Source organism: Heliangelus exortis, chromosome 2 (assembly GCF_036169615.1).
Source record: "Heliangelus exortis chromosome 2, bHelExo1.hap1, whole genome shotgun sequence".
Lineage (NCBI taxonomy): Eukaryota > Metazoa > Chordata > Aves > Apodiformes > Trochilidae > Heliangelus > Heliangelus exortis.
The window spans coordinates 76,503,801-76,530,511 of record NC_092423.1 but is presented as its reverse complement, the minus strand read 5'-3'; the positions used below and the strand labels follow the sequence as shown (position 1 = coordinate 76,530,511).

General features: G+C 38.0%; 1 protein-coding gene across 1 annotated transcript; it reads right to left on the bottom strand.

Moving 5' to 3' along the window:
* Positions 1 to 1,403: 1,403 nt before the first annotated feature.
* On the bottom strand, positions 1,404 to 26,138 carry MARCHF11 (membrane associated ring-CH-type finger 11). The gene is made up of 4 exons (XM_071736646.1): positions 25,555 to 26,138; positions 24,343 to 24,498; positions 8,782 to 8,974; positions 1,404 to 1,853 (listed from the first exon to the last, which is right to left on the bottom strand). Exons 1-4 carry the CDS (start codon positions 25,858 to 25,860, stop codon positions 1,531 to 1,533), a joined length of 978 nt encoding a protein of 325 aa, XP_071592747.1. The 5' UTR covers positions 25,861 to 26,138; the 3' UTR covers positions 1,404 to 1,530.
* Positions 26,139 to 26,711: the final 573 nt, after the last annotated feature.

Sequence of the window (26,711 nt, the reverse complement as noted above, 5' to 3'; positions counted from 1 at the left end):
AGGTTTATCCTAAAGGACTGCAGACTCTGGGAAGGCCCCAGGCTGGAGCAAGGGAAAGTGTGAGGAGGAAAGGGTAGCAGAGAGGAGCTGTTGTGAACTGGCCATAGACCCCCATTCCTTGTCCTCCTACACTGTTTGCAGGGGAAGGCAGATGATTTCAGAGTGAAGGGGTGAAGCTGAGCCTGGGAAGAAAGGGATGGGAGGGGTAGAAGGAAAGTGGTTTAGGTTTTGTCTTTTTCTCACCATCAAAATCTAGCTTAGTTGGCAACAAATTAAATTTTCGCTGTGTTGTCTCTTTTTTGATCATAATGGTAGTTCATAAGTGATACCCTTGCCTTTTTCTTGACCCACAAGATTTTTTGCTTTATTTTTTCCCCCTGTCCTCTTGAGGAAGGGGAGACAGCAGCTGGATGAGCATCAGCCAGCCAGCCAAGGTCAACCCACAAGAGTTTTAATCAAGTTGAAGATCTCAGAGTCATTTCAGCCCCACTTTTTGATCTTAATCTTCAACTATTAACTTGGAAATTATTTCCATTTCCATTGAATAAATGATATTTGAATTTTTGTCATGAGACAAAAATAGAGAAGCACACTTCACAGAATTGATTAGCTGTCATGACAAAGATTAATATTGGCTCAATTCTAATATGATGATTCAGTATCTGGCAAAACCAAGGCTTTGCATTTCTATTTCAGTTTGCACTGGGATTTATTGCTATTGCAGAAGTTGTAATATTCGCTTCTTAAAAAAAAAAAAAAAATTGTGGGATGTCAATGTCCTATACTTAGAATGGTACTAGAAATTCACAGGCTGCTAAATTCAGCACCACTGCTTGGAAGGCAATGCTGTTCCTGTGCAGAGGCACCAGCCCTCTGCCCACTTAGAGACCCAGGGAAGAGCACAACTCTTCCCTGTCTGTGTTGTGCCTCTGCCTGACATCTTGCACATCCATGTGGGAGAGCTAAGAGAGAAGCTGGCATCTTCCCTCATGCTTAGCAGAACACAAAGGCAAGGGACAACACAGCCATTACTTGCTTTTGTAGACCTGAGCTGAGCTACAACTGACAACAAAATCAAGACAGAAAAGGAGTAATAGTTGACTTGTATCAACATCCTTTTTCCTTTTGGAAGAAGTTTGTTCAGTTTAATCCTCATGAAAGTGGAAAAAATAACAGTAGTGGACTAAAGCCAGGGCTTAAGAAAATACATTTAAATATTTTTTTTTTTACTTAAAAATGAACCTCCTCATAATTCAAAGAGCTAAGAGTTAAACTGTATTGTATACACCTCATGTACAAATGGACAAAAGATCTGATAAACCAGACTATATAAAAAGCAAGAGACTTTTTTTTTTCCCAGAAAAATGTATTTGTGTTTTAGCTGATCATATAAAAGCATCAAATTTTTAAAAAAGTGTGTGTATTTTTTCAAGTGTTAATGGTTTTGCCATCCATTGTAACTGCAATCCTTGTGTCCTGTAACATCAAGGGCACATAATGCTTATCTGTGAAGCACAGTGAGCATCATTTTTACACTGAGGTCACTCTCATTACTACTTCCCCAGAGCCGTTGTCTTCTGATGAATCCTCCTGAGGTCTCATGCGGTTGAACAGATGTATCAATACATAGCCACACTGAAACCTTGGTGAGGTTAACTGTGTTGGATGAACTAAGCTTCTGTTTCTAAATGCAGTCAGTGGCAACCACAATGTCCTTCCTGCTGAGGGTTCTCCTCGATTGCTCTCTTCTATGTCTGTGGCTTTATCATAATTTAACACATCCCAGTGCAAATTCACAGCCCTCCAGCGCTTAAACACTCGATAAACAGATGCACCTTCGTGTACTATCAGTCCTAAAATGATGAAACAAAAAAATAATTAGTTTGTACAAAATGTCATTGGATACCATTTTGAAAGCAAATACAGGTGTAACCTTGTATGAATCTGGCAATTGCCAGAGCCTATTAAATTACTTGTAACTCTGTTAATTCAAATAAGTTGTATAGATGCAAAGTAACTGATTTACCATGTGTTTAAGAATGGGAGGGGGGAACATGTAGAGGAAATAAAATTGTTCTGAATAAAAGCTCAACCTAACCAATACTGGAATAATCTGAGATTGCCTAATTAAATAAAGTATTTAGGTTAGGTAAAACAGAATAAAGGAACCTTAATGGCAGATTTGTAAATTGCTTATGTTAATGTTATCCTTGTTCGTGGTAAGTACTATCCACTGAGATCTTTAAGTAAGTTTGACCTTTTGTAACAAACAAGATGAGTTTGGCAGAATTCACAACAGATCCAAACAAATTTAACTCTTTTCATATTTTAGTTAAACTTCACAGCACTGAAGACTGATGAAAACCTGAAACAGCTGAACATATAATGACTTCCGTGTCTTGCTTCAGTAGAGCAAAAAGAAATTAAATATTATTAACTATGATGAGCATGACAACAATGATAGACTTTTTTTTGAACATTCAGTAGACAAAAGTTGAGAAACATCTTTTTTCTTAAGACCTGAGAAATCTTGTAAAAGTCCTTCAAGAAAAATACAGAGTATCAGGAGTCCTCAACAGACCAATCTGCTTACGAGCTTCCATGTAGCTAATATTTATGGTTGTTGTATAAATGCAAGTACTTATTTACTTACATGAAACTTAAATTTTTGTTTGTATGTATATATATTTATACACACTTTATGTTCAGGTATTTAAAATATGGATTTACTGGATAGACACACAGGGCTTCAGCCTTCTAATTAGGTTTTTCCTCTGTTCCTCAACCAGGAACTCTGGTAACTTATATGGTTCTGAGCAATATCACATGTTTCCTCCAGCTGCTTTTGTGAGAGAAATATGCCTGGGTAAGCACATTTATAAATCTTTTGTTCAGTGTGTTTCTTGCCTAAAATTGTCCTATATATGCCCTTATTGATAATATGACTGGTGGTGTCACAGGCTATAGGACTTTATCCCAAGAGACTGTATATCACCTGTTCCTGGACAACCAAATCGTGATTTGTTTGAGGTCTCTTAGTGTAGTAAACTGATACCTGAAAAGAGACACTCAAAAAATGTTGACACAAGCAGAAAGGATGATAAAAACATTTATATGAGCAGTAAACCTCAGATTTCCAGGTAGCAATGCCTACTCTAATGCATTTTTAAAGATCATTACACTGAAAGATGAAGAAACATAAAGATTGCTTTCAGAAGAACATGAGAGCAAATGTAACATCTCTGTAAGGCTTTCAAGTTGCCCAGAATGCATTAAAGCAAAATGCATACAGCAAAATTAACACAATATAAACTTAATTAAATGTTAAAAATTCTAAATGTACTTTGTATCAGCATAGAATTTTAGTGGAAAATATTCTTGGTTGCAAGATGTCTATCTTCATCTTCTTGGATGTATGCAAATCAATCTGTCCTAAAATTATAGCAGCACCTTCAAAACTGGCTACATTGTCTTAAAGGACAATACTTTGGTTTACTATGTACAAAATCTACAAACCAAATAAACCGTGGCTTTATTGATGTGGCAAAGACTCCCCCCTGACCTTTTTTTTTTTCCTTTGGCTTTCCTACAGAATGATAAGGAAAGGAGCATAATTTTCCCTCTACTTGTCACTGGATCATAGTATTCTTCGTCCCAGTTTCCCTGAAGACTTTGATAAACCAAAACTGAAATAATGCATTTACCCCACTGTAAAGATTTTTGATACCTGCCTGCATGCCAACCTGAACAACATATTTCAGAACAGGTAAGGAACCAGTTGAGAAAGGATCATGGAGATGCCTGAAGTACATTTAAACAGTCAAAAGTATCCTCTCAGAATTCTGACAGAAAAAGTCAGAAAAGGACTTCTTTTCAGGAGCTCTTTTTCACTGTTTTTGAGCTCTCAAAATTTACTGGAATTATGTTTTCAAAAGCTTTTAAACAATGGCAAAGTAGAGAATTTTTCTTTAAAATGGAAGCTGCTAAGCACATAGGCTCTAAAAGAGCTACTGAGCTAAGGATCAAATATCGCAAGGCTTGAAATAAAGTTGTCAGATTTGGATAAAAGGAGCACTTTAGTAATTCATCCAATAAAAATCTTTATTTCCAATCTGATAAAACTACAGATTGAAAAAAGACCTATGTAGAAGAGGCAAAAGAATTCAAATAGATCCTTTGTCTCTTTGAGAGAGATTTTCCAGGGAACTGGGGTGGGGGAAAGCTCTCAGTACCAACAGTTCCAAAGCCAAAAACAAGAGGAAATGTGAGAAAGGTCTAAATGCAGGGAATTGACCATTTCTGGAGAAATTTTGATGCTCAAAGTATAAGAAGCCAGTCACTACAGTGAAGTGTTAAGAAAATGGCAAAAAATCGTCTTTTTCTGAAGAGTTCCACAGCAATGTTTGAGGATATGAGAGAAAAAAAGAATAAATCCACAAACAGTACTGACTTGTTCCAAATACCATGATTTCATCAGCACAGAGGATATAGTTGCACAGTCCTAGGGGAAAAAATATTACTTGTTTATCCAGATGATCCAAATAGGAAGTGTTAGAATTCACTGCTGTTCTGACATTCTGCCCAATTAATATCTATGAAGAACAGAGTTTTAGGATGATGGATCTGGCAAAATGTCCTTAGGCTCTAAAAAGACTTTACCTTCAGGATTTATTTATAAGATGTAGAAATTGTGGTGGCATCCAGGATTATAGAGAGATTGTAATTTTCTTTTGTTTTATTGCCAAGTACTATGAGATTCTTTCGCTCAAGCCAAAGGATTTCTTACCCTGAGTCAGAAGACTACTTGAAATTCTTCATACTGAATGTCTTTACAAGCAGGTGACTCATCATAGTTCATTCAGATTTGGTGGTATTGAGGTTCCAAGTGGGCTCATTTATCATATTAATCTTACTTATAATCATTAAGGAGTGGTTGTCCCAGAAACATCCCAAGCTTTTACCAGGGAATAGAAGATCATTTTCAGAAACAAACTACCACTGAACAAAATGTCATCTTTTAACACTATTCTAGGGCCCACAGATAGAAAAAAATGCAATATATTGCTCAAAGCATTAAAGTGAAACACGTCCACTCTAAAAATAGCAATAAAACTCTTTCTACAATACTTAGAATTGGATCTAATGTGGAAAAAAGAAGACTTTCTGGGTAGAGAAGTATTAAGTGCAGCTAGATGTGTTCATTATAAATATTCAGCCTGTACATTTTTTAAACTAAGGAGTTACAGAAATGTTTCTAAGTGTTGAGTCTCTTGGCTGGGAAGAAAGTGGCTTTCAGAGGGCTATTCACACCTCACGTTCACTCCTAGATTTTATTCCCTTACCATGGTACTGCTGGCATCAGTCATGTTTCTAAGTGCAATGTTATGAGATCTTTTCACACTCTAAAAGAGCTTCACTGTTGTTCTGTGACTGCAAGAGAACTGTTATAATTCGTGAGAGATTTATTCGTGTTAGAACCATTATGACTAGTAATTATGATTATATTCTGGTGAAAATATATAAAATTATATAACTTCACTGTTGTGAGAAATAATTGAAAGGTCTACAAAGTAGAATGGCAAAGGCTTAGTGTATGGTTCTTCAGAGGCTAAATAAGGGGTTTTTATTAATAATTCCTTTCATATTAGCTCATTACCTTGCTCCCTTTAGTAACCCCTATGTGAATGGTCTGCACTGCCAATTGCAATAGCTCTGGATTTCAAAGGCAGTAGTTCTTGATTAAAATGTTGAAGGTTTGCCTCAGGAAAACTTCTAGCAGAACTGAGATTCAAAGAAAGCAGCTTTACGCCCAGCTTAGATACACAAATGTATAAACTAGTGACTGTAGGGTTGAAACTAACAATGAGAAGTAAAAAAAATTCCTGTTAGTAAGAATTCTGAAAAAATTTAGAGTAGGATTAAGAGAACAATTGCTACCGATAGAATACTTATATCATATACTTATTATACTGGTGATCTGTAGTCTTTGGACTTTTTCGGGTGAAAAGTAAAACAAGACCAAGAATGAAAATACAAGTTACATATAATTTAATTGAGAAGAAAATGGTTATTATATAAATCAATAATTAGAGAAACAAATTATTACGTGCAAGTTTTAAAAGATTTTAAAAGTTTTTAAAAGATGTCATATAAATACGTCATCACCTTTAGGCAAACCACTTTTAAAAATTATGACAGGAAAACATTTCAAAAAGTATGGGTATTTACACTTCACGAATTGCCAAAAATGTTTATATTGCTTATCCAAAGCTTTAGAGAGGCATAACTGAGGTCAGTTGGAAGAAATCTTGGTAACTTAAGCAGTTGTCTTGAAATATGTGCTATACAGGAAAACCCATTGGTCTGCATAGATTTTTCATGGAATTAAAGGTTCCAGTAAGACTATAAGTATTCACTCACTGTAAATCCTGTTGAAAACTAGGAGAATGTCATGGATAACTAAACACAAATGAGTGGAGATACTGAGAACCGTGGGTGGCTATAAGTATTACAAGCTTTATGGTACAAGCAGATTATATATATTATGCAATGGCAGTATCTTGTTAATACCTTTTGGAAGCCATCAGCATAATGGACAGTGCTGGGTTTTAAAAAATATTTCATGAGTAACAATTGCATCCATGTATTAGAGTACTTAATTTTAAATTAAAGCTATCAGTCTAAAATCTCTCACGTTATGGTGAAAGGAAAAGATAAAATTGAACATAGTAACAAATATTGTCAAGAGTTACAGAGCTCCTGGTCTTACAGAATTCAGATTATTTGAAATTACATGTCGAATAAGTGTGCTGAATGAATCTGGATCATCAGAATTCTGCAATTGCTAAAACTCCTTTATACAGCTTTCTGAATTTGCAGATAGAGTTTAGTAAACTGTTAAGTCATAGCTGCACTCAACTTTGTAATTACAAAGCACTGTCCTAATACATCTAATTAAGGCTAGTTTTACATATTATTTTCCATGTACTCAGACTATAAAATATGCATTTATGGAATTACAGGAGTCAGTTTACCTGGTGGGTGAAGACAGCTGCATGCCCACTTTGCTCCTGCATGGTGCCAGTTAGGCTAGGAGCTGCGTAGCCATGTGAGGTACAGGTTAGCTCAGTAGTGTCCAGTCCAGAGGTGGCTTGAGCCTGGCTGGCTAGAAGGACAGCTACATAACTGTATAGATCAAGCTACCAAAGGCTTGCTTCACAATAGTTTACTTCTACAGATAAATAAATTAATATTTCAGATCACCCACAGATGTTCGCCACTGATTTTGGGATCAGTTTGGGGAAGATGTTCGAACAGTCTCATGGAAATAACTGGTTATTCCAATTAGTTGATAGATAACAAAGTAAACTTTTTACAGTTGTAATCTTTGTGAAAACAAAACAAAAAAAAAAGCCAAAACCCAAAACAAAATCAAAGAGAATGCCTGAAGCACATTTTATCTTCACTTAGTGAAGATAAACAAAAGCAAAAACTTCAATATTCAGTGTTAAGCAAGAGAAAGTTGTATTCAGAAATTAGAATGTCAGATGACATGTGGCTGAGCCCTTTATTCATTTAAAAGCTGACCACTTGTCTGGTGTACTAGAGACCAAGTTTCTATTCATTTCTCTGTCTGAGATTTGGGTTCACAGAAGAAGCCTGTGTTGTAAGATACTCCAGAGTGGGCTTCTCTTAGAAAAATTACTAAATAAACAGAACTGCTGATCCAGATTAAATATAAATACTCTTTCAGTAATGGGATGGTTTCAGTAAAAGATGGCATGGCTTTATGATTGGAGAAAAAGCATTGATATTAGGAATCACTTTGTACCTCATTGAATTTCTTTTCACCTTACTGAGCAGAGTTCAGCACTGTCCTTCTGAATTCCCACATATGAGATTAGACTAACATCAACATTTATCACTCAGTAATCCCAAAGCAAATGCCAGATAGCATTTGACTTCTGGGTTTTCTTGGAATTGCAATTCTATGAATGTGGTTTAATGTTTACTGCACCTATTATTTTTTTCAGCAAATACTCATAGCTAGTCCAACAATCCAAATAAGGATGTTTTATCACATACTAAAGGGATTTCCATATAGTGTTTCTGTGTACAGTGTGTTTTCAGAAATTTCAAAACTGGTCAAAATAGCTTTGCAGCAAAATCGTATTTTCTTTTATAAGATTTCAGCTAGAGTTAAATGACTTGAGACTTTTTAACAGCATTGTAAGTTATTACAGTAACCACTAGCAGACTGTTTCATGACAGTTTATGATGTACAAAGCACTCATGCCTGTCTTCTCTGTTCTTTTCTATTACTAGCACAGTGACCTATATAAGTCTGTACAACTTAATTTCGGATATGTAGTTTGGTAACATCTTCAAGGGTTTCTTCTGTGATGGTACAACCTAATGCAAAGTGGCATCAGTATAAGATTTGACAGCACGGCCTTTCCGTAATTATTTTAATAATGTCTTTGTCATTTTCATCTATTTAACCTCCTGAACTTTGTTAGCTCTTTTTCCAATAAATCAAAAATTATCCTGTTCTTACCACAAGATTGTGGGGAGACAATTTGATGAGTCTGAGAGTAGTTTCCTTGGTTTTTTTCTCTCTGAAGTATTTGTAACATTGTGAAAAGCACTATTTGCCAAAGGTACCAGTTGAGAATAAATCAACAAACAACTGGAGTGATCGATCAGAGTGACCAACTAGAAATATAGATATAGTCACAGTCTTAAACCACAGTCTGTGCTGTTTAAAGATTTTGAGCTTACCTATGCATACTAGATCCATAAAACCATACATTCCATAGCAGATTTGAAAAAGGATGTCCTTTCTTTGCCATACTGCATAGGGGCTGAAGGCTGACCATAGAAGCCAAGTCACACTTGCTACTAAGAACAGAGATCCTAGGATTACAGCAACCATCTGCACTTTCTCAACCAGTGTTATAGTAATGCTTTGCCACTAAAAGAGAAACAAAGTTGTATAAGATAAAAATGTTATTTTCTGTGATTGTACATTCAAGTCCATTTTTTTTACCGAAATCAGAAATTATTTTAGTATTTATACATATCTTCATAGTTCTTTACTAATATTCTCAGTACTGACATTTAATAATAATTTTTTACCTAATTTATTTTTAGTTACAGTGAAACTAATAGTTGCTTCCCCATCCCCACAAACATTACTATCATCACCATCTAGTTGTGAACTTCAGAACAGTTAATGGTTTTATTTCTGCTTTGAATACACAGGTAAAAAAAGATTTAGTCTTAGAAATGGAATTCAGCCTCTATGTTTACAGGCTAATTGAAGAGATTGAAAAAAAAAAGCTGGGGAAACAATCAAGTATGTTTTATGTTCCTGCAACAAGTTGAAAACGACAGCTTTCCTTTCCATCCCACCCTCCTCAAGGCTGAAGACATTTTCCTGCTGCTCATCATAGAAATTCCTGACTATCTCTAGACATATCAAGGGAGTTGGGTTACCCAGTGTTAACTTTACAAGGAGACAGCTGCAGCCTAGTATGGAAGCAACCTGAAGAATCAGGAGACCTGAGTATAGGTAAAATGAACATTTCTTATCAGTGTGCCTCATTTACATCTGCCTTTCCAGGGAAGGATGTATCATCTGTATGACTCAGATTTATAGTGTTTATGGTGAGGTTTGAAGATAAAAAAGTAAAGCAAAGCACAGCATAAAGAAAAAAAGCATTCTAATTTATTCTTGACATGTGTGGTCTTTCTTGGCCATAACAAATACTATCCCTTTATAATGAACTATTAATCTCGTACTAGGTATTTCATTGAACTTCAGGGTTTGGGATGGGGCAATTCATATTAAATCATACTTTTTCATGGTAAATCAACTATAGATACTCATTTCCTTTGTTAGTTTTTCTTTTTTGTAAGGTCAAGGAAAGTCATTAACAAGTGATGCATGACAGAATGGAGTGATCTTCTTGTGACTCAGATATTCTTTGTATACAGGACTTAAATGTCAGGGCTGAAATTCATAGAACTGTCTTTAGATTCTATAGGGAAATGTTCAACAAAATTATTTTTCATTTCTCTGCCACATAGTGTGACTTGGCAGAAAACTGTCAAAAATGCTATTGGTTATGTATCTCTTTCTATCTTCTTTCATTATCAGTGTGAGACAGACCTGTAATAAATTTGTTTGGAATGCTTCAAATCCATGTACATTTACATGAAGTAAAGCTTTAGCTGACACAAAATATTAAACTGTCAATTCAAGGAAGAAGATGGCAATAAACTGAAAAAAAATTATCACTGAAATAATCAGCAGCTCTTTGTGCAATTTTAGCAATTTTTTTTTTTTTTAACTTAGATTACTATTATTATTATTCTGCAAAGATAGAACATAACAGAAAGAAAAGTAGTCTAAAGATTTGAGATAAGCAATGTAGCATGCAGTCTCTCTCTCTCTCTACATATATATATATAGCCAATCCCTTATTCTGGGGTTGTCTGACAACTTATTTCTATTTCCCACTCCCACGAAGAATAACCCCTCCCACCACTGTTTTGCTTCTCATGATGACTTCTGTTAGATCTGTCATCCTTGAGATAACTCAGTATTAACTTGGCTTTTTTTGTAATGGTGCCTTGTAAAAGCCCATTGTTTATTATAAAACACATGAGAGAAAAGTGATCCAAAAAGTACTGACTGAGACTGCTTACACTTAGAACACATTACATGAAAAAAGTCTGCAATGAAACTGTTGTCTTACATCCTTAATAAATGATGTATGAAATTTCTATATGGCTCCCCAAATGTGTACTTTCTTCAACTGTCCCACTTCACAACCCAACAAATTTCCTTAAACCAAAGAGCTGTTGGGGCTTACCCCACCCTGACCTCTCAGATACACAGATTATGGGTGATACTGACTGAAGCATCATGATTCTACTCCTCTAGTCATTCTGGAATGCATATTTTATATGAAAGTAACTTAAAATAGCTGTCAGCTATTATAAGGTAATGTAACATATTGCAACGTAACATGAATAACCTGAAGATGTATCAATTATTTGACTTCAAAAAGGTTTTGTTAGGTTGTTCTAATTGCTCTGATTGCTAGAATAGGACAGTGCTGATAAGAAAAAGTTTGTTCTTCTTGTTATTTACTGTGAATTTTCAATTTGTGTATGTATGAATAAAAATCTTACAGAAGCAAAATAAAACTATTATTTAGGTCCAACAAAGCATCTTTTAAATGCCTGTTTCTAATATTATCTTGTTAGTAGTTTAGTTGTTTAGAAATTAAATTTTCTAGTGTGCTTTGCAGCTAGCACACATTGACTGCATAATTTAATATGCAGTGTTATTGTTAATTTATTGACCAGCTGGGATAGAAAATGAACAGTTTTGAGTACACACACACACACGCAAGCCTTTGAAATGCCATTTTAGCTATAGGCTTCTATTTTTATGGTGTTTGTGTTTTTTTAAAAAGATTACCTCTGCCACAAAAATTGCAGCTCACCGTTACTGCTTACCTGTTTCGATAAATTATTAACACATAGAGTGCCTATAGTCATAACACCAAATATCTTCTCATGTATCAGAGAGTTCATGAATATAGAAAGTTTGCCTTGTATGTGACTTCTCAGTCTGCTTGGAAAGATGTACCAATATTTTACTTGGGATATTACAAAAGAGTAACATTTACTGAGAACATACTGTCCACCCATGCACTACACAAGCACTTCAGGTGACAGTTCCCAGAAGTGTTGAATTACTGAATGTATATTTACACCTACAGTGGATGCATCTTGGATTTCTGAGTGCCTGGAAGCCTGGACATGGTGAGAAATAAAAAAAATCTTCATATTCTATTAGATTCACCTCTCAAAATCTTACTATTTATTAAGCAGAATAGTCTAACATTTGATTTTATGATTTTTTAAAATGATGTTAGAATTAAATTTTGAGACCTAAAGCAGAGCTGTAAATAAAACTATTAAAAATTACATTATTTTTTTCTCTGAGAAACCATTAGTGTTTATCTTTTGCTTCTGGCCAAAAAATAAAAAGAATGAGCCAATACATCAGAACTGTGTGAACATTTTCACTCTCTTAGAGACAGAAAGTGGGTATTTAGTTTTAACACTACCTGGAGTTAAATTCCCTCTCTGCTTAAGAGGCATTTAATGTTTTTGGAGCTATAAGCTCCTGTTGATTAGAAAAAATGTAAGTAAGTCTTGTGTGGTAATACTCCTGTCTACTGGAATACAGATTGTTACTTTACTTAGTCTCAAAAGAAAGTCTGGCCCCTTAATAATGAGCATACTTGAACCAGGAATCACTCCCCAGAAACTAATGTAGTATTCTCAACACCTATAAACATATGAAACAAAAATATGAAACCTACTAAATGTCCTAACTCTGTATATTTGTTGAAAGCCAGTGGATGAAAACTACCACTCTACATGAATAAATACTATTCCTACTGTAAAGTTGGAACTGTTAAATTTCTGTTGCAGCTTTATTGGAAATACTGAGTTTCATTGCAACCTAGCTGTACTCCTAATAGCATTATTTGAAAATTAAATATGAATGAAGGAAGGAAATGAAATCCCACCATGGTTGTTGTGTTCTCTGCCACTTAGGGATGATTTGCAAAATTAAACTGAAAACTTAGCCAGGCATAGACTGTTATGTTACAGATAGGTCTGTGTTCCTGGAAGAATACTGAGAGAAAATATATATTCTAATTTCTCAGAGGAAGTAAGTCACAACAAGGTTATAAACCAGCTCTGTGAATATAAACAATTTTCTTGATGCCTACTCACTCCTTAGGGGGATTAACCATGTTTTGGCTACACAAGTCTGTACTTCTCTTTGGACATAACAGTACCAAAAAGTGTTCTGGAGTTGCATCTCTCCTGGAACTGTTTGCAAATTTTGGCTAAATCTGCTGAGTACTTTTAACTGAAAAAAGATGCTGAGCATGAGGCTAAGATTGTGCAGCTTATTATGATAAATGCTCTCACCAAAGATATGTAAAAAATTGCTCAGCATGGAGGGACAGAACAAATTTATTCCACAAAAATGCTCAAGCCAACAGTCAGTATATAGAGGCATCATCCATTCTTCATTGTTTCTGTTGATGCTTTCTGGTCTATACTATTGAATGTATTCAAGTATTAATTCCAGTTCATCTACTGAAACTCACTTTTCATCTGCTAGCTGGACTTCCCAAAAGTGCTGGTTACTCTTTCTCTTTTTGCATCTATGAACAATTAGAAATTTTTTACAGCCCATAAAAGAGAAAACATAGAGGGTTTATCTGAGAATACCCTACACCCTAATGGTTGGTGCCTTCCCTTGTGAGAGACCTTGACACAGACTCATTGTCCACCTGAGTTAAAGCAAGGTTTTAAACTCCCCCCACCAAACAGAGTCTTTCAATAACTGTGATTTTCATGGTGTTCAGGATATTCAGTAGTAGAACTTCTCCCAAGTAATTTATTGGAACACTTCCAGTCCACGTGTGATACACAGATGTTCACTGAATCAAAAGAAAACAAATGAAATTGATTTCTCTGTTCACATCACCTCCATAGTGATGAGCAGGGAGATGATTTTAGCACGTTTCAAAGCATGAGGCACTATTTCTGACAATGGCCTATTTCAGTGGGTCCTGGATACTGAAAATGAGGCCATGGAAAGGCTTTTCCTGGAAAAAAAGTATATAAATCACATGCAGGTGGAAGAAATGCCAAATAATTGGAACTTGAAAGTTCAGAGTTCTCAGTTTACTGACAGAAGTCTGAAAAAGGACTCTTCTAATGCATTTAAATACTATACAGGGATAGAAAATGCTAACAATGGGTTTTATAATCCAGGCATAAAACAAAATGATGGTTAGATGAGGGAGCCAAACAATATGGATGCACAAACAAATTCCACAGGATTAAGTACAGTTAAGAAGTTGTAAAGCATCGATAATCAATATTTTGTTTAATGTATACAGTACTGACTGCTTTCCACTATTTGCTTCCAGGCAGTCTATGAATCCAAAGACATGAAATCAAGTAGTGCATCACTTTCTTTTGTCACTGGATGTAGGCAGCAGGTGCCAGGACTTGCCGGGTGATGGGCCCCGACGGTGCTTGCCCCACCTGGGCCAGCCCCAACTGGGCACAGGTGGGGCGAGCGCCGTCCGGGCCCATCACCCAGCAAGTCCTGGCACCTGCTGCCTACAACTGGATTCATGCCTGGCACTCTGCAGCAACATTATCCACCTGCCTGAGAATCAGGCACTGCACAGCAGCTCTTGCACAGAACATATTCATACTCTTGGTTAGGTACAAGATCTGAAGAAATGCCTTCAGTGTTCTCTCTTCTTCCTATTGCTATATGGCAATGATGTGTTTCAGCAGTGAAGGGTACAACCTCACCAGAAAACAACTGAGTTACAATTAATGGCCTCTGGCCTCCTGGGTTATGAACAAAGAACCAATTCACAGAATGGGTTCAGAATCTGCATGTGAAAATCTGTAATATACCAAACATAAGGGAACAGCTAATCCTGATTTCACATGCTCCTTTTTAAGATATGAACCGAAGGAAACTACAGATTTTGAGGGGGGGGGAAAAAGAAAGACTAAAGAAAGATTTCCTGAGTTCAGGGGTAAAGTTGTTGCCTTGTCTAATCCCTAAGCAAGATTATATGTATCTAGGGTGAAGTTTAAAGGGAATGGTGATACAAATAACAAGATATTATCTCTCTATCTGTCTATCTATCTCTTGTAATCATGAACAAGATAAACCTGGGTTTTGGCTTGCACAAAAACCTGGCAGAGACTGCTATAAAAGTCAATTAGAATGAAATTTATTAGTTTAGCAAATCAATTAGATTGATTCTGTAATGAATTAAATCTTCACTTGAAGAAAATTTAGTCATAATTATAAGATGCTAGACTGTGCAAATTAATATGGTAAATAACACACTGCTTGAAAATTTGGCCTAATGAAAGAATTTATTTATAATAGTTTTATATATTACATAGTATGTATACTAATTGAAAAACTTGCTGCAAAAATGTAGAATATATATAAAAATATAATATATGTGTACTAAAATATTGTTAATTATTATGTTATTAAATAAAAATCTAATAAACAGCAAAATTTAAAAAGTCAGTTTCCTTTGTTTTTGCAAGTACTGCTACATAATCACAACTACAAACTAGTAGGTAGTGCTGTTTGAATCAGTAACTGAAGGTTTTCTGTTTGGCGTAGCCATGGTTTGATCACCCCCTTACATATAATATACATTAGTTAATTCCTTAGAGTGGTAATTTAGATACTAACTATCATCAAATATGATAGGTCTACCTATTTAAAAAAAAAAAAATTGCTTTTACAGTATGCACCACGAAACTCTGTATTTCGAACCATATTATGAATATGTCTGAAAGCCCCTGGGAGCAATTACTGTAAATTGCACAATATAACTGATGCTTTCAAACACTGAAAATAGCTTTCTGACTTGTTACATTGTGCATCAGTATTCATAGTACTGCAAGAAGCAAGGATTGTATAAAAAACTGTATTAACCATTCATGTAATTGTGTTTGAAAATCCCTAAACTATAAATTTTTCTTGGCCTAATGGTTCTTATCTGATTTATATGTAATGCAGGTACCATCTCTTGCAATACAAATACAGACCTAAAAACACCTTCAGTTTCTCTCACATTAAAGAAGCATCTAAGAGAGTGAAAGGTAAGTACATGCTGTCAATATGGAAAACATGTTTATCAAAGAACCACTTTTCTGAAATATTGTCGCTTTTCAAGTTTCAAGTGGAAATATGCTTATCACAGAAATCACAATTTAATCCAGTTTAATATTGCCATGGAGGGAAGAAACTGCCAGAAAAATATATGAACATATAGGCAGGATGGGGTGGGGGAAGTAGGGGAAAGGAAACAGCATTTATCTAGAACAGGAATGCTAATTTTCCATTGACTTCACTGAAATGTAAACAAAAGTACAAAACTACCAGGAAAAAGAAAAGCAGAAATAAAGAAAAGAAAAAAGGAAAAAACATATACATTAAAACAAAACCCAAAGAACCCTATGGAAAGAGCCAGGAAAATTCACAATGTGAAGAGAGTGCTCTGACTCAGACAAGAATTTGAAAAGAACTTAGGTCAAATTGTTCTTCATTGTTGCACTACTGGCTTGAAAGGAGGCAGGGGAGGAGGCAGGGGCTGTCTCTGCACATTTCTGAAGCAATAGGAAATAGTCTTCAGCCTGAATACCAAGGGCTCAATTTGAATCTACATATGGGACAAAAATTTTAAAAAATTTTAAAATAAAAACAAATAAATACATAAGTAGATGCAATAAGTTGAAAAGCTGTCTCCCCAAGTGAATATTATCAGAAAGTAGTTAGCATGACTGCCAGCCACGTTGATGAAGCACTGAAGACTTCAGTGCAAACTGATCAATATTCAAAAAAAGAAGCGTTAAAATAAACTTTTGAAATTAAGTCAAGCCAACTTTTTTGACATATTTCAGTTGGGAAAAATAACTACAGTGATACTTCACAGTTGACACAGACTGACTGGTAGAGAAGCCAAGAGATTATAACTGTATTTGGTGCCCAGAGTGTGTTATTTACATTGGCAAACAAGAATGAGTTAAGGAACCATAGACAAGAGGTATAAAAAGCAGTACACTATAATTTACTAATAAGTTTTAACAACAGGAAACAGAAGAAGCCAGTCAAACAAATAGTACTTCATTGCAATGTTTTTCACTAATCTCTATTGATAGGAATTAAAGACCTGCATAATCGGGATTTTGGAAATAAGACAAAATGACAAAAATTTGCATTTGAAAAACTCACAAATCTTTCATCACCAAATAAATTTCATCAAAATAAACAAACAAACAAACTCAAAACCAACCAAACAAAAACAAACCCAAAAAATAGTAGCTCAAATGTTCCTAAATGCAGTTCCCAAACCATGTCTTATGCCAGCATTGCTTACTTAGACACCCTAAGCATTGAAAACAGCAGTAACTATGTAGCTTCCTGGTGGCTTCACCTCCTGTGTTGACTCCTCTGACCTTTTAGATGAGTATCTTCTCTGCTCACTGGACTTCAAAATACTGTTCAGTGTTTGCAGTCAACAAAATGGCCACTCATTCCTTTGATTAGCTTTTTATGTAGGTCTGTATCTAGTCTCTTACTACTTAGGTCTTCTTCACTAACACAACTAACACCGTGACCTCACTGTGATCGAGTCAATTCATTTGTTCACATATTACCCTTCATTATCTCATGACTTCAGACCACTGGTATTGATGATTCTTCTACCCTCTCTTGCCTCTTCTCTGTCATTAATTACTGATTTTATCCACCCTTCTCAAGCTTCTACACTTTTGTTCCTCCTTTCCACTGAAATACCCACCTTGCACTCCTTCAGCTCTGTAAGCTAACAGCCATGTATTTGGCTCCTAGGATGCTAGCAGTGCACCAGTGACCTGTTCATTTGCTCCATGACAGGTTTGTTCTCACATCTGAATGGCTACCCAAATGTATTTCTCAAGTTTAACTGGTTTTTGTCTCCACAACTTTTTGCCGCCCTTATTTTCCAACTCTCTACTCCTTTTATCTCTGAATACCTCTCTGCATTAATTACAAGAAAACAAAGAAAAGGTAACACACTATAAAATTTATTGTCCCCTTAGTGTTTTCTCTCTGCCTTGTATTTTTGCATTGTATTCTTTCCTTTCTCTCAGTGGTGAAATTTTTACTGTCCTCTCTTCTGCTGTGATCTTTGTACTTTAGATTAGTAACATCAGGTTTTCCATCTTCCCAATCCACTTGCTTACCCCAATTCTCTTTTTCAGTCTCTCATTCACCTTCAGAGCTTCCCCAGAAAGTAGACAGGAAATGTGTTTTGCCTTTCCCACCAGAGAAAAAACACGTAACTTTGACACCAGTGAACTCTCCAATAACTCTGCCGTGGTTCTGCTTCTAAACTCATTACTTAGAACTGGTTGTAATTACCAGCTTCAACCCAGTGCACATCACTGAAATGACTCAGAGTGTGTTAAATCAAAAGATCTGCCTAGCTTAGGAACTTTTCCCTAGAAGTGTCCAAAAGCAGATACTTAGGAAAAGAGTGTGGGAATACAACTACTGTATCTATACTTTTGTTTCAGAATTCTGTCTCCTGTCAAAACTAAAGCATTAATCTCTTTCTACCACCTTCATTATTGATCTTACCATATACTTTAGTTCATTAAAATCTCTAGGTTCAGGTTCCAGCCTTCCTCAAGCAGTATCAATTAATTCCCATCCATGAATCTGTTCTGCAACTCAGAAACTGCCTTATAGTTAAGTATATATTTGGATCTTCCTGTTCACAAGAATTCTAAAACTTGCATGTGTTTCTATGTAGCATATCTAAGCCTATTCATATATAAACATTTAATCTCTCACCAGTTTCATCTTACATCTCAATTGCTGTAACACAACCTTTTAGCTCATGACAAAAGACATTTTATCAGAGACTACAAGACTACTATAAATACAATTTTTTTCAGTCCACTGCTTTGACCATGTTACTGCCCTTCTTTCTCCACTATGCTGGTTCCTCTCTTCTCCATCATAGCATATAAAAAAGACTTGACTTAATTTTTAAAGTCCTTCTGGGCTTCTACTGATACATTAATTACATTATAATGATTACTCAGCCATTGAGTCTCATCTCTGTTCTGTTCATGATGCCTGGCTCAGCCAACTATTTTAATTTCTAACAGCCTTTCCATACAGCATTCACCCTCAGGGTGGCTGCCAAGCTTCATTATTTTCTTTCCAAGAGGCATCTTAGAACTCATCCCATTTGAGATGCCAAAAACTCGATGATAATTAAAAATAGTAAGAGTAGAGACCACTGGTTTTATAAATCCCCATAGACTTTGTCACTTGTCTCATGTTCAAATTTCTTTGCACATTGACCAAAACGGGATCATCCTTTCTGTTCATTGTATTGACACAGCAGGCAGCACAATGCATCCTCCTGGATCTAAATCACAGGCAGTGACACAGCAGCAGCATTAGTAGACTGCTGTTCCTACATAGTGTAGTTTAAAAAGCATGACTGGAGAGTGCTTTATTCCCTCTTAGTTAATGCTATAAATAGTGAATGTTTTCATCCAGCTAAGCATAGTTATTAACTATAACTTTTGCTAAACACTTTTCTACATTTTTTCTGGACATTGGCCTCCTTACTGATGTATCTGAAGAACTTGACTTTTGTTCTTTTGATATAACATGCATATTCATACATGCAGTCTGCAATTAAGTGTTGCTCATGCTTATCTAATTGGTGCCAGCGAGATTACTCAAATGTTTGAGGACTACTCATATAAACAAGACTTGAAAAATCAAACCTGTAATTCACAAAAACTGTTGAACATAATTTTCACAGAGTCACAGGATTACCTTGGTTGGAAAAGACCTTCAAGATCAGTGAGTCCAACCATTAACCTAACACTAACAAGACCTTAACTAAGCCATATCCCTAAGTACTATACGATAGTACTATATTATACTATACTATAGTTCTATACTATACTAAGTACTACTATATGATCCTTAAATAACTCCAGAGATGGTGATTCTACCACTGCCCTGGGCAGCCTGTACCAATGTCTGATAATTTTCTCAGTAAAGAAATCCTTCCCAACATCCAATCTAAACCTCCCGTGGTGCAACTTGAGGCCATTACATCTCATCCCATCACATGTAACTTCACTGAACAGACCGATTCCCACCTTGCTACAACCTCCCTTAAAGTAGTTGTAGATGGTGATACAGTCTCCCCACAGCCTCCTCTTCTCCAAGCTACGCAACCCCAGCTCCCTCAGCCATTCCTTGTAAGATTTGTGCTCCAGACACTCCATCAGCTTTGCTGCCCTTCTTTGGACATGTGACAGTAGCTCAATGTTCTTTCTGTAGTGAAGGCCCCAAAACTGCACACAGTACTTGAGGTGTGGCCTCACCAGTGCCAAGTAAAGGGATAAGGTCACCTCCTTGGTCCTGATGGCCACAGCACTCATTATATAACCCAGGATACCAATGGCCTTCTTGGACACCTGAGCACACTGCTGGCTCATGTTCAGCCAACTGAATTTTTATGCTGAATATCTAAAATTCTAACGACTATTATTTGGGCCACTGAAAAAACACTGAGCTCATGAGCCACATTGCACCTCCAGTAGCTAAATACTTGCTTTAATAATACTAAGTACAACCATATTTTTTTTTGCCTATATTAGAAAACCAGAAGCAACAATTAAGAATTTACTTTTTAAAATAATTGTTTGCTTTGTGGTTTTCCTCATGTCAGGAGAGCTGTTAAATTGCCATGCAATTGGCTTTTAAATTAACACACCAGCCTATTGTAGCACTTTTGGAACAGGCCCAGCTCACTTAAAAGTACCAGAACATAACACTTAAATGGGCAGAAGCACAGGGTATGTTAAGCATCTAACATAATACAATTTTAAAACACACTACAATAACAGTCTAGAAAAGGCTATTCTCTAAATATATTTATTGTTCATTTTAATAGAAATTAGGGGGTTAAGCACAAACATATTTTCTCAGCCTTTGCATGGCAATATTCCACTTCTAGGCATTATTTCTGAATCTTACAAGAGAAATTACAATCTTAAATAAACATTAATGTTTAACTGCGTGTCTAGCTAACAGCTTAATAATTAAGTAGCAACAATAAAAGATCAAGTACTGTTTATATTTCCTTTAGGAAAGAAATCTGTACAAATTATAATTCTTAAAAAACCAATATAATAATATTTCTGCTTGTTTTTTCTTTCTCTTTGTTAATATAAAATGTTATTCCAAGTGGGTTAAATTTCCAAGGAAGACACTTAAAATTTCTCCCTCCTCTCTAAGTAGTTTCAAAAAACTGACAAAACTCCCTGCCCAAGCCAACATTTGTTCCATCTCCCCTCACTATAGTTCAATTTTTTTTTAATTATTAGAATAACCTAGCTTATCATTGGATCAAATTCCAACCCCAGAGCAGGAAGCAAGTCCAGTAATGTGAACACATGCTTTCACTAATGGAGTAGTGCATGGTTACATGTCTTTCTTCTATCATCCTGAAAAGGATACTGAAAAAATTCTGAATTTCCATTTCTCTGTGAAACACCATATTAAGCTTCATCAGTTTGTTTGTGTGCTCATATTTCACTGTTAGCCCATATTTGATATATTTTATGTTTTAAGATCAGTTTATATTAAAAGCCTATGTGCCTCCAGAATTGGGTTCTTAAAGGTATATTAAGTAGTAGCTGCTGAAATGTACAAAGTGACACCAGAAAACCTTCCACTGAACCAGTCACTCAGCAGAAAATTTTGTTCCTTGAATGTACTGCCTCCAAAAGGCCCCACACTTGGGATTACTTTCCCTGCCTTGAAGCAACAGAAACCGCAGAAAATGTTAGATATTAAATGGAATATACAAATATACTCCAATTTTCTGGAAGAAAACATAGATCTCCTACTTCTTAATGCCCTAACCATTGTTACATTCCATAAATAACTGAGATAAAAGTAAACCTGAAGAGCTGGTGTAAGCCTACATAGACAATTCACTTGAGAAAAAGTTATTTTTGGTAAACAGCGTTATTTTTCTCTCTTATGACATTGCCTACATAGAACTAATAAGTATGAGACTGGTAGAGATAATTCTGAGAACATGGACTGAGGCAGACTACTAGTTGTAAAGAGAATGAACTAGTAGTGTCATGATAGAATCACAGAATGGCTAGGGCTGAAAGGGACCTTGAGATCACTGAACTCCAACACCCAGCATGGCAGAGACACCTTCCACTAGAGCAGGTTGTGCCCCATCCAACCTGGCCTTGAACACTTCCAGGGAGGGGGCAGCCACAACTTCCTTGGGCAACCTGTTACAGTGTCTCACCACCCTCACAGGAAAAGTTTTTTTCTTAATGCCTAACCTAAATATTGCCTAGCCTAAAATATGTCAAAATATTGTATCTAATGTAATGCAAGAAGCCTTGATTGCTTGGGAACTTATAAGTACATTAGCTACCCCAATAAGATGCTGTGAACTACTTCCATATTGAAACAGTCTGACCCTTAGCTTTTTAGTAAACCTGACTGGTTACCTTAAAAAAAGATTTTGTGTAGCCAAGTAAATGGTTCAGAACCTGTGCAAAAGTTTAAACCGAGACAGCTGTAAAAAATGGTCAATATTATCTCCCAAGAATATGGGAGAGGGAATTTTGAAACTCAGTAATCTTATAAAAATACACAAACAACTGCAGTATTGAGTTCCTTTTAGAGTCTGTCACTACAAGAGGAATATTCAGTGCAGCAGAATGAGAAAGGTATCACTGAGCACCAAGAGATGACCTTTTAGGTGTCAAGAGTTTGACCCTAGGGATGTGTAACTAACTTATTATTTGAATATGCAACTCCATGAAAACTTTTTGTATGCTATTTTTTGTCAAGAATAAAACCAGATTTTAAAAAATTACATTTAAAATGAAATAATTTTTAAGCTATCAAAGGAGAAACATTATTCTATTTACATCCCTCCTTCTCCCCAAAAGGTGCCATAACTCATGAAAAGAATAGCCTTTAACTTCCTGCTCTTCACTTTCTACTTCACTTGTAACTTGGCCAAACATTGTTGTCTACTGCTTCACTTACTGACACTTCCCTTCTTCTTTGCTTCTGTTTTTCTAAAGAATTACACAACTGAATAGCTGTTCTTCAAACTAAGGCTTGATTCTGACATCCACAGACATTTCAGATGCCCTTTAATATACTGTTTGGCCTTCAGCTGCAGTCTTTTGTAAATTGTGTCAGACCTACTATCCTGTGTAAATATTTTGGCTACCTTGGGACATCTCAAATACTACTTGATGTCTCTTTGCAGGCTGTTAAATGACTATTTTAAGAGACTATCACTGCAATCTATTGATAATGACACAACCTTTGCTAGGGAAAGGATGATATTTTGAAATAAAGATTTTTTTAAAGGTTAAGAAAAAATCCAAAAGGATCAAACAGAATCCCATGCCAAACCACCATAAAAGTCTAGGTAGAAACAAAATCTGAACTTCATTTTCTGAAGCATTTTACAAAGCCATGACTTCTTTCACATCATAAATGTCTTACCCAGGAAAACTTATCAAAAAGTTTCCTTTGTGGATTCAAAAACAAAAAAATGGAAGTTACACCTGGCTATGAAAGCACTTGCACCTAATCTGAACAGCTGTAAGCAAATACTCTATAAACCCCACATCCAAGGAATGCCTATCACGCTCACACAACTGCCATTACTACCCAGGCATGTCTTTTCTATAAAACTCCAGTCAAATGTAGGCACAGAAAAATGAGCTGCGTACCCTGGCCTTTGAGAGCTCCATCATCTCCAAGCTCATAGGATCAAAAATTTTTAAAAAGATACAATTTATCTTTATCTTCATAAATGTGTTCCTCGGATGTATGACATACAATTTCTGGGATGCAATTTTAAGCCTCTAAAGAATTCTGATATGCAAAGTGGTATTATGGCTTGCCTAACAGATGTGCTAAAGCTTTGAGTCTCCCCTCCCCTCTCTCTGAACATGCTACCACTACAATATTCTAACTTCCAGCTATATGTTGTGATGCTGTTAAAAGGGCACTGTGAAACGGTGAAAAAAGGTACTGCACATTTCAGTTTCTGAAACAGCTATTGGTGGATAAAACTTTAAAAAATATTCTGCTACTCTGGATTGTGCCAAGACTGAAAAGTCACCTTTTTTTTTTTTTTTTTTTTTTTTTTTTTACAGTAGATGAATAAACAGGCAAAATGAGTTTTCTTTGACCTTTTTCTCTGGACCCCGAGCTTTAAGAATTAATGAAATCAACCTTTGACTGAGCCTTTAAGATTCTATAAAGGCATATTTGAAGTTCAGAAAGTGAAACAGGGATCTCCAAGTTCTGTCATGTCTCAGCATGACTTGTCTAATTACAGAATTTAACAATCTCTGAAGACCATTTCTATGTCAAGCCAAAAGCTAGAGAAATATAACAGAATCAAATGCCTGCATATTTTAATATGTAACTGGTCTTAAAAACTAACTGCATGTGCATGTAAGTTCTAACTGGTAAAGCATACAGGCTTTTCCATAGTATTTTCCAAAAAGCTTGAAATTAGCAAAAGTGCCATTCAGTTTTTAAAAGTTACTGGAAAGACATACATTTTTAAACAGAAAATAATTTACCTGGCAAGGCTTCTTCATTTTAATTGCTATAACATGGTATCTGTAACAGCAGAGTTCACAGGTCCATGACCCTCTTTCACTTATCCACTTTAACAGGCAAAGCTGATGTGTGTATCGTACTGACCCATCGCAGCGGCAAGGATTTAACAATTCACCCTGAAAAAGCAACACAGAAACATTAATTTAAAAGGAATTTTTAATGTACATGTATACTTAAAATATGTACACATCTGTAATAAAGAACTGGCCTCAATTGCACTAAGTAAAAAAGCATTTATTTTTGGCTATTAAAATACTTATAAATTAAACTGTCTTAAAAAACAGCTAGAGGCTCCTAATGAGACAAAGCCAGACAACTGCCTATACATGTGTAGGTACATATGTGAAAGACTACCATGCATCAAACAACAGTAGCATTAGCCCTTTCAAACACCTCAAATTGTACCAGAAGAGGTTAAATGTATTTCTCCAGCTGTTACTGAGCTGTTCAGCTAGCCAGCTGCCAGGCAGCACCTCAAACAATGTAACTCAAAACTTGCCCAGTAGTTCACTCATTTCTGTATTATTTCTCTTCTTTCTTTCAAAGGGCTTTTTTGTTTGTTTGGTTGTTGTTTTTGTTTTGTTTTTTTTTAGCTAAACTTCAAGACAAGCTATAAAATGCCAGTTACAGATCCACTGCTCACACTGTGCCCTGTAAAGTGATGACAGAGAAGATCCTTGGAGGTCTTCTCAACATTACCTGTAAGCTAACACTCTCACTTTAAAGTCCAACAGAAACCTGAGAAATCCGAATTGTTTAAACTCCCTGAGGTTGACAGCAAGAAGATGGGCAGCCTGCAAGCCAGCCATAGCAAATCTCTGATTTCTCCGAAAGATCTGCGCCGACTCAGAGTTGGTCCAAGGGTCTGTCACGACCACCTTTGTACAGCAGCTGAAGCTCTCGCTACACCCAATTCTCTCCCGACACTTGAGGGGGGCAGGACCTGTCAGGGGACGCCGGGCCTCCACCCCCGCTGCCGGGCTGCCGGGGCGGCCGGGCTGGCGGCTCCGAGCCCTGTCCCTGGTGCTGACGGTTCCCCTCCTCGAGCCCAGCCGAGCCCCGCCGCCTCCCCGGTCCGCTGGGTGGGGATGTGTGCGAGAGGGGTCGTTCGGCCCCCGGTGAGGGGCGGGGGAGCCGTCCGACAGCCCGCCCGCCCGCCCCGCTCTCCTCACCTGCTCGGGGCCCTGGAAGCAGATCTTGCAGATGGGGCCGGCCCCGCCGGGGTGGCTGCCGCTGCCGCTCTCGCTGCTGCACACCGAGCGGGTCTCGGGTTTGTCGCCGGCGGCGGCCCCCGCCTCAGCGTGGCCGCTCTCCGAGACGCCCCTCCAGCCATCGCCGGTTCTGGGGCCGCCGCTCTCTCCTTCCTCCGGCGTGTTTGCGCTCGCCTCCCCCGCTCCGTCCGGCAGCTCCAGCGGGGTGGCAGGGTCTCGCTGCAGCTCCACGGGAGGGCGGACGACGCTCCCCGCGGCGCAGCTCATGCCCGCGGCAGCCCGGGGCACCCGCTTAGGCGGGGCGGGGACCACCCAAAGGGACGGATGGAGGCGGAGGAGCGGGTGGAGAGAGCGGCGAGGTCGCTCCGCTCGCTGACAGCGGTCGGGAAGGTGACCCGGCGGGGACCCCCCGCCCCCGGGTCCGGAGCCGCTCCGGCGGCGTCTGCGTGAGAGCGACCGGGAGCGGGTGCGGCGAGCGCCTGCGGGGCCGCCGCCGCGTGTGCGGCGCTCCGGAGGCGGCGGGGGCGGGGGCGGAGGCGGCAGCGAAGGGGGAGTTCGGGGGGGTAAGGGGTGGTGCAGGTCCGGGACGCTCCGGGTCCGGTCCGGCCCGGCCCGGGAGAGCGCGAGGGAGGGACCGTTATGCGGCGCGAGCCACCGCAACTGCCGCCCGCAACCGCCTGGCGCCTTCCCCGCCTCCCCCCGCACCGACGCGGGCAGACCCCGCTCCCGCAAGGAGCCGACACCTTCGCCGGCAGCCCGGCGCCTCCTGACCCGGCAGAAAAACCTTGCCGCTGCTCCGGACGGCGGAGTGGCACCTGCCCTCTCGCCCTCACCTCACCACCTGCCCCTCCTCCCGCACACACCCACACCCACCCCAGCGGCTGCCTTCCGCCACCACCACCGAGGAACCCCCCGCCCCCCCGGGGACGACGCGGCGCTGAGCACTGCCCTTCCTTCCCTTCACGGTAGCGTGGCCGCCTTCCTGTACCCCTTCGGCCTTGGGTCTGGCCCCAGCCGTGACCTGCCGCAGGTTATTTCCTTCTCCTCCCCCGCACACGGCCCCTGATCCCGCTGCCGGTCGGTGCACCCACAGGGCTCGTCAGCCTTGGAGCACCAGG

Excerpts from the sequence above, each read along its gene's own strand:
- MARCHF11 (XM_071736646.1), bottom strand. The coding sequence starts at position 25,860 with ATGAGCTGCGCCGCGGGGAGCGTCGTCCGCCCTCCCGTGGAGCTGCAG. Across the intron at positions 24,499-25,554 it reads GCTTCCAGGGCCCCGAGCAG|GGTGAATTGTTAAATCCTTG; the intron begins GTGAGGAGAGCG and ends TTGCTTTTTCAG. Across the intron at positions 1,854-8,781 it reads TATGGATCTAGTATGCATAG|GACTGATAGTACACGAAGGT; the intron begins GTAAGCTCAAAA and ends TCATCATTTTAG.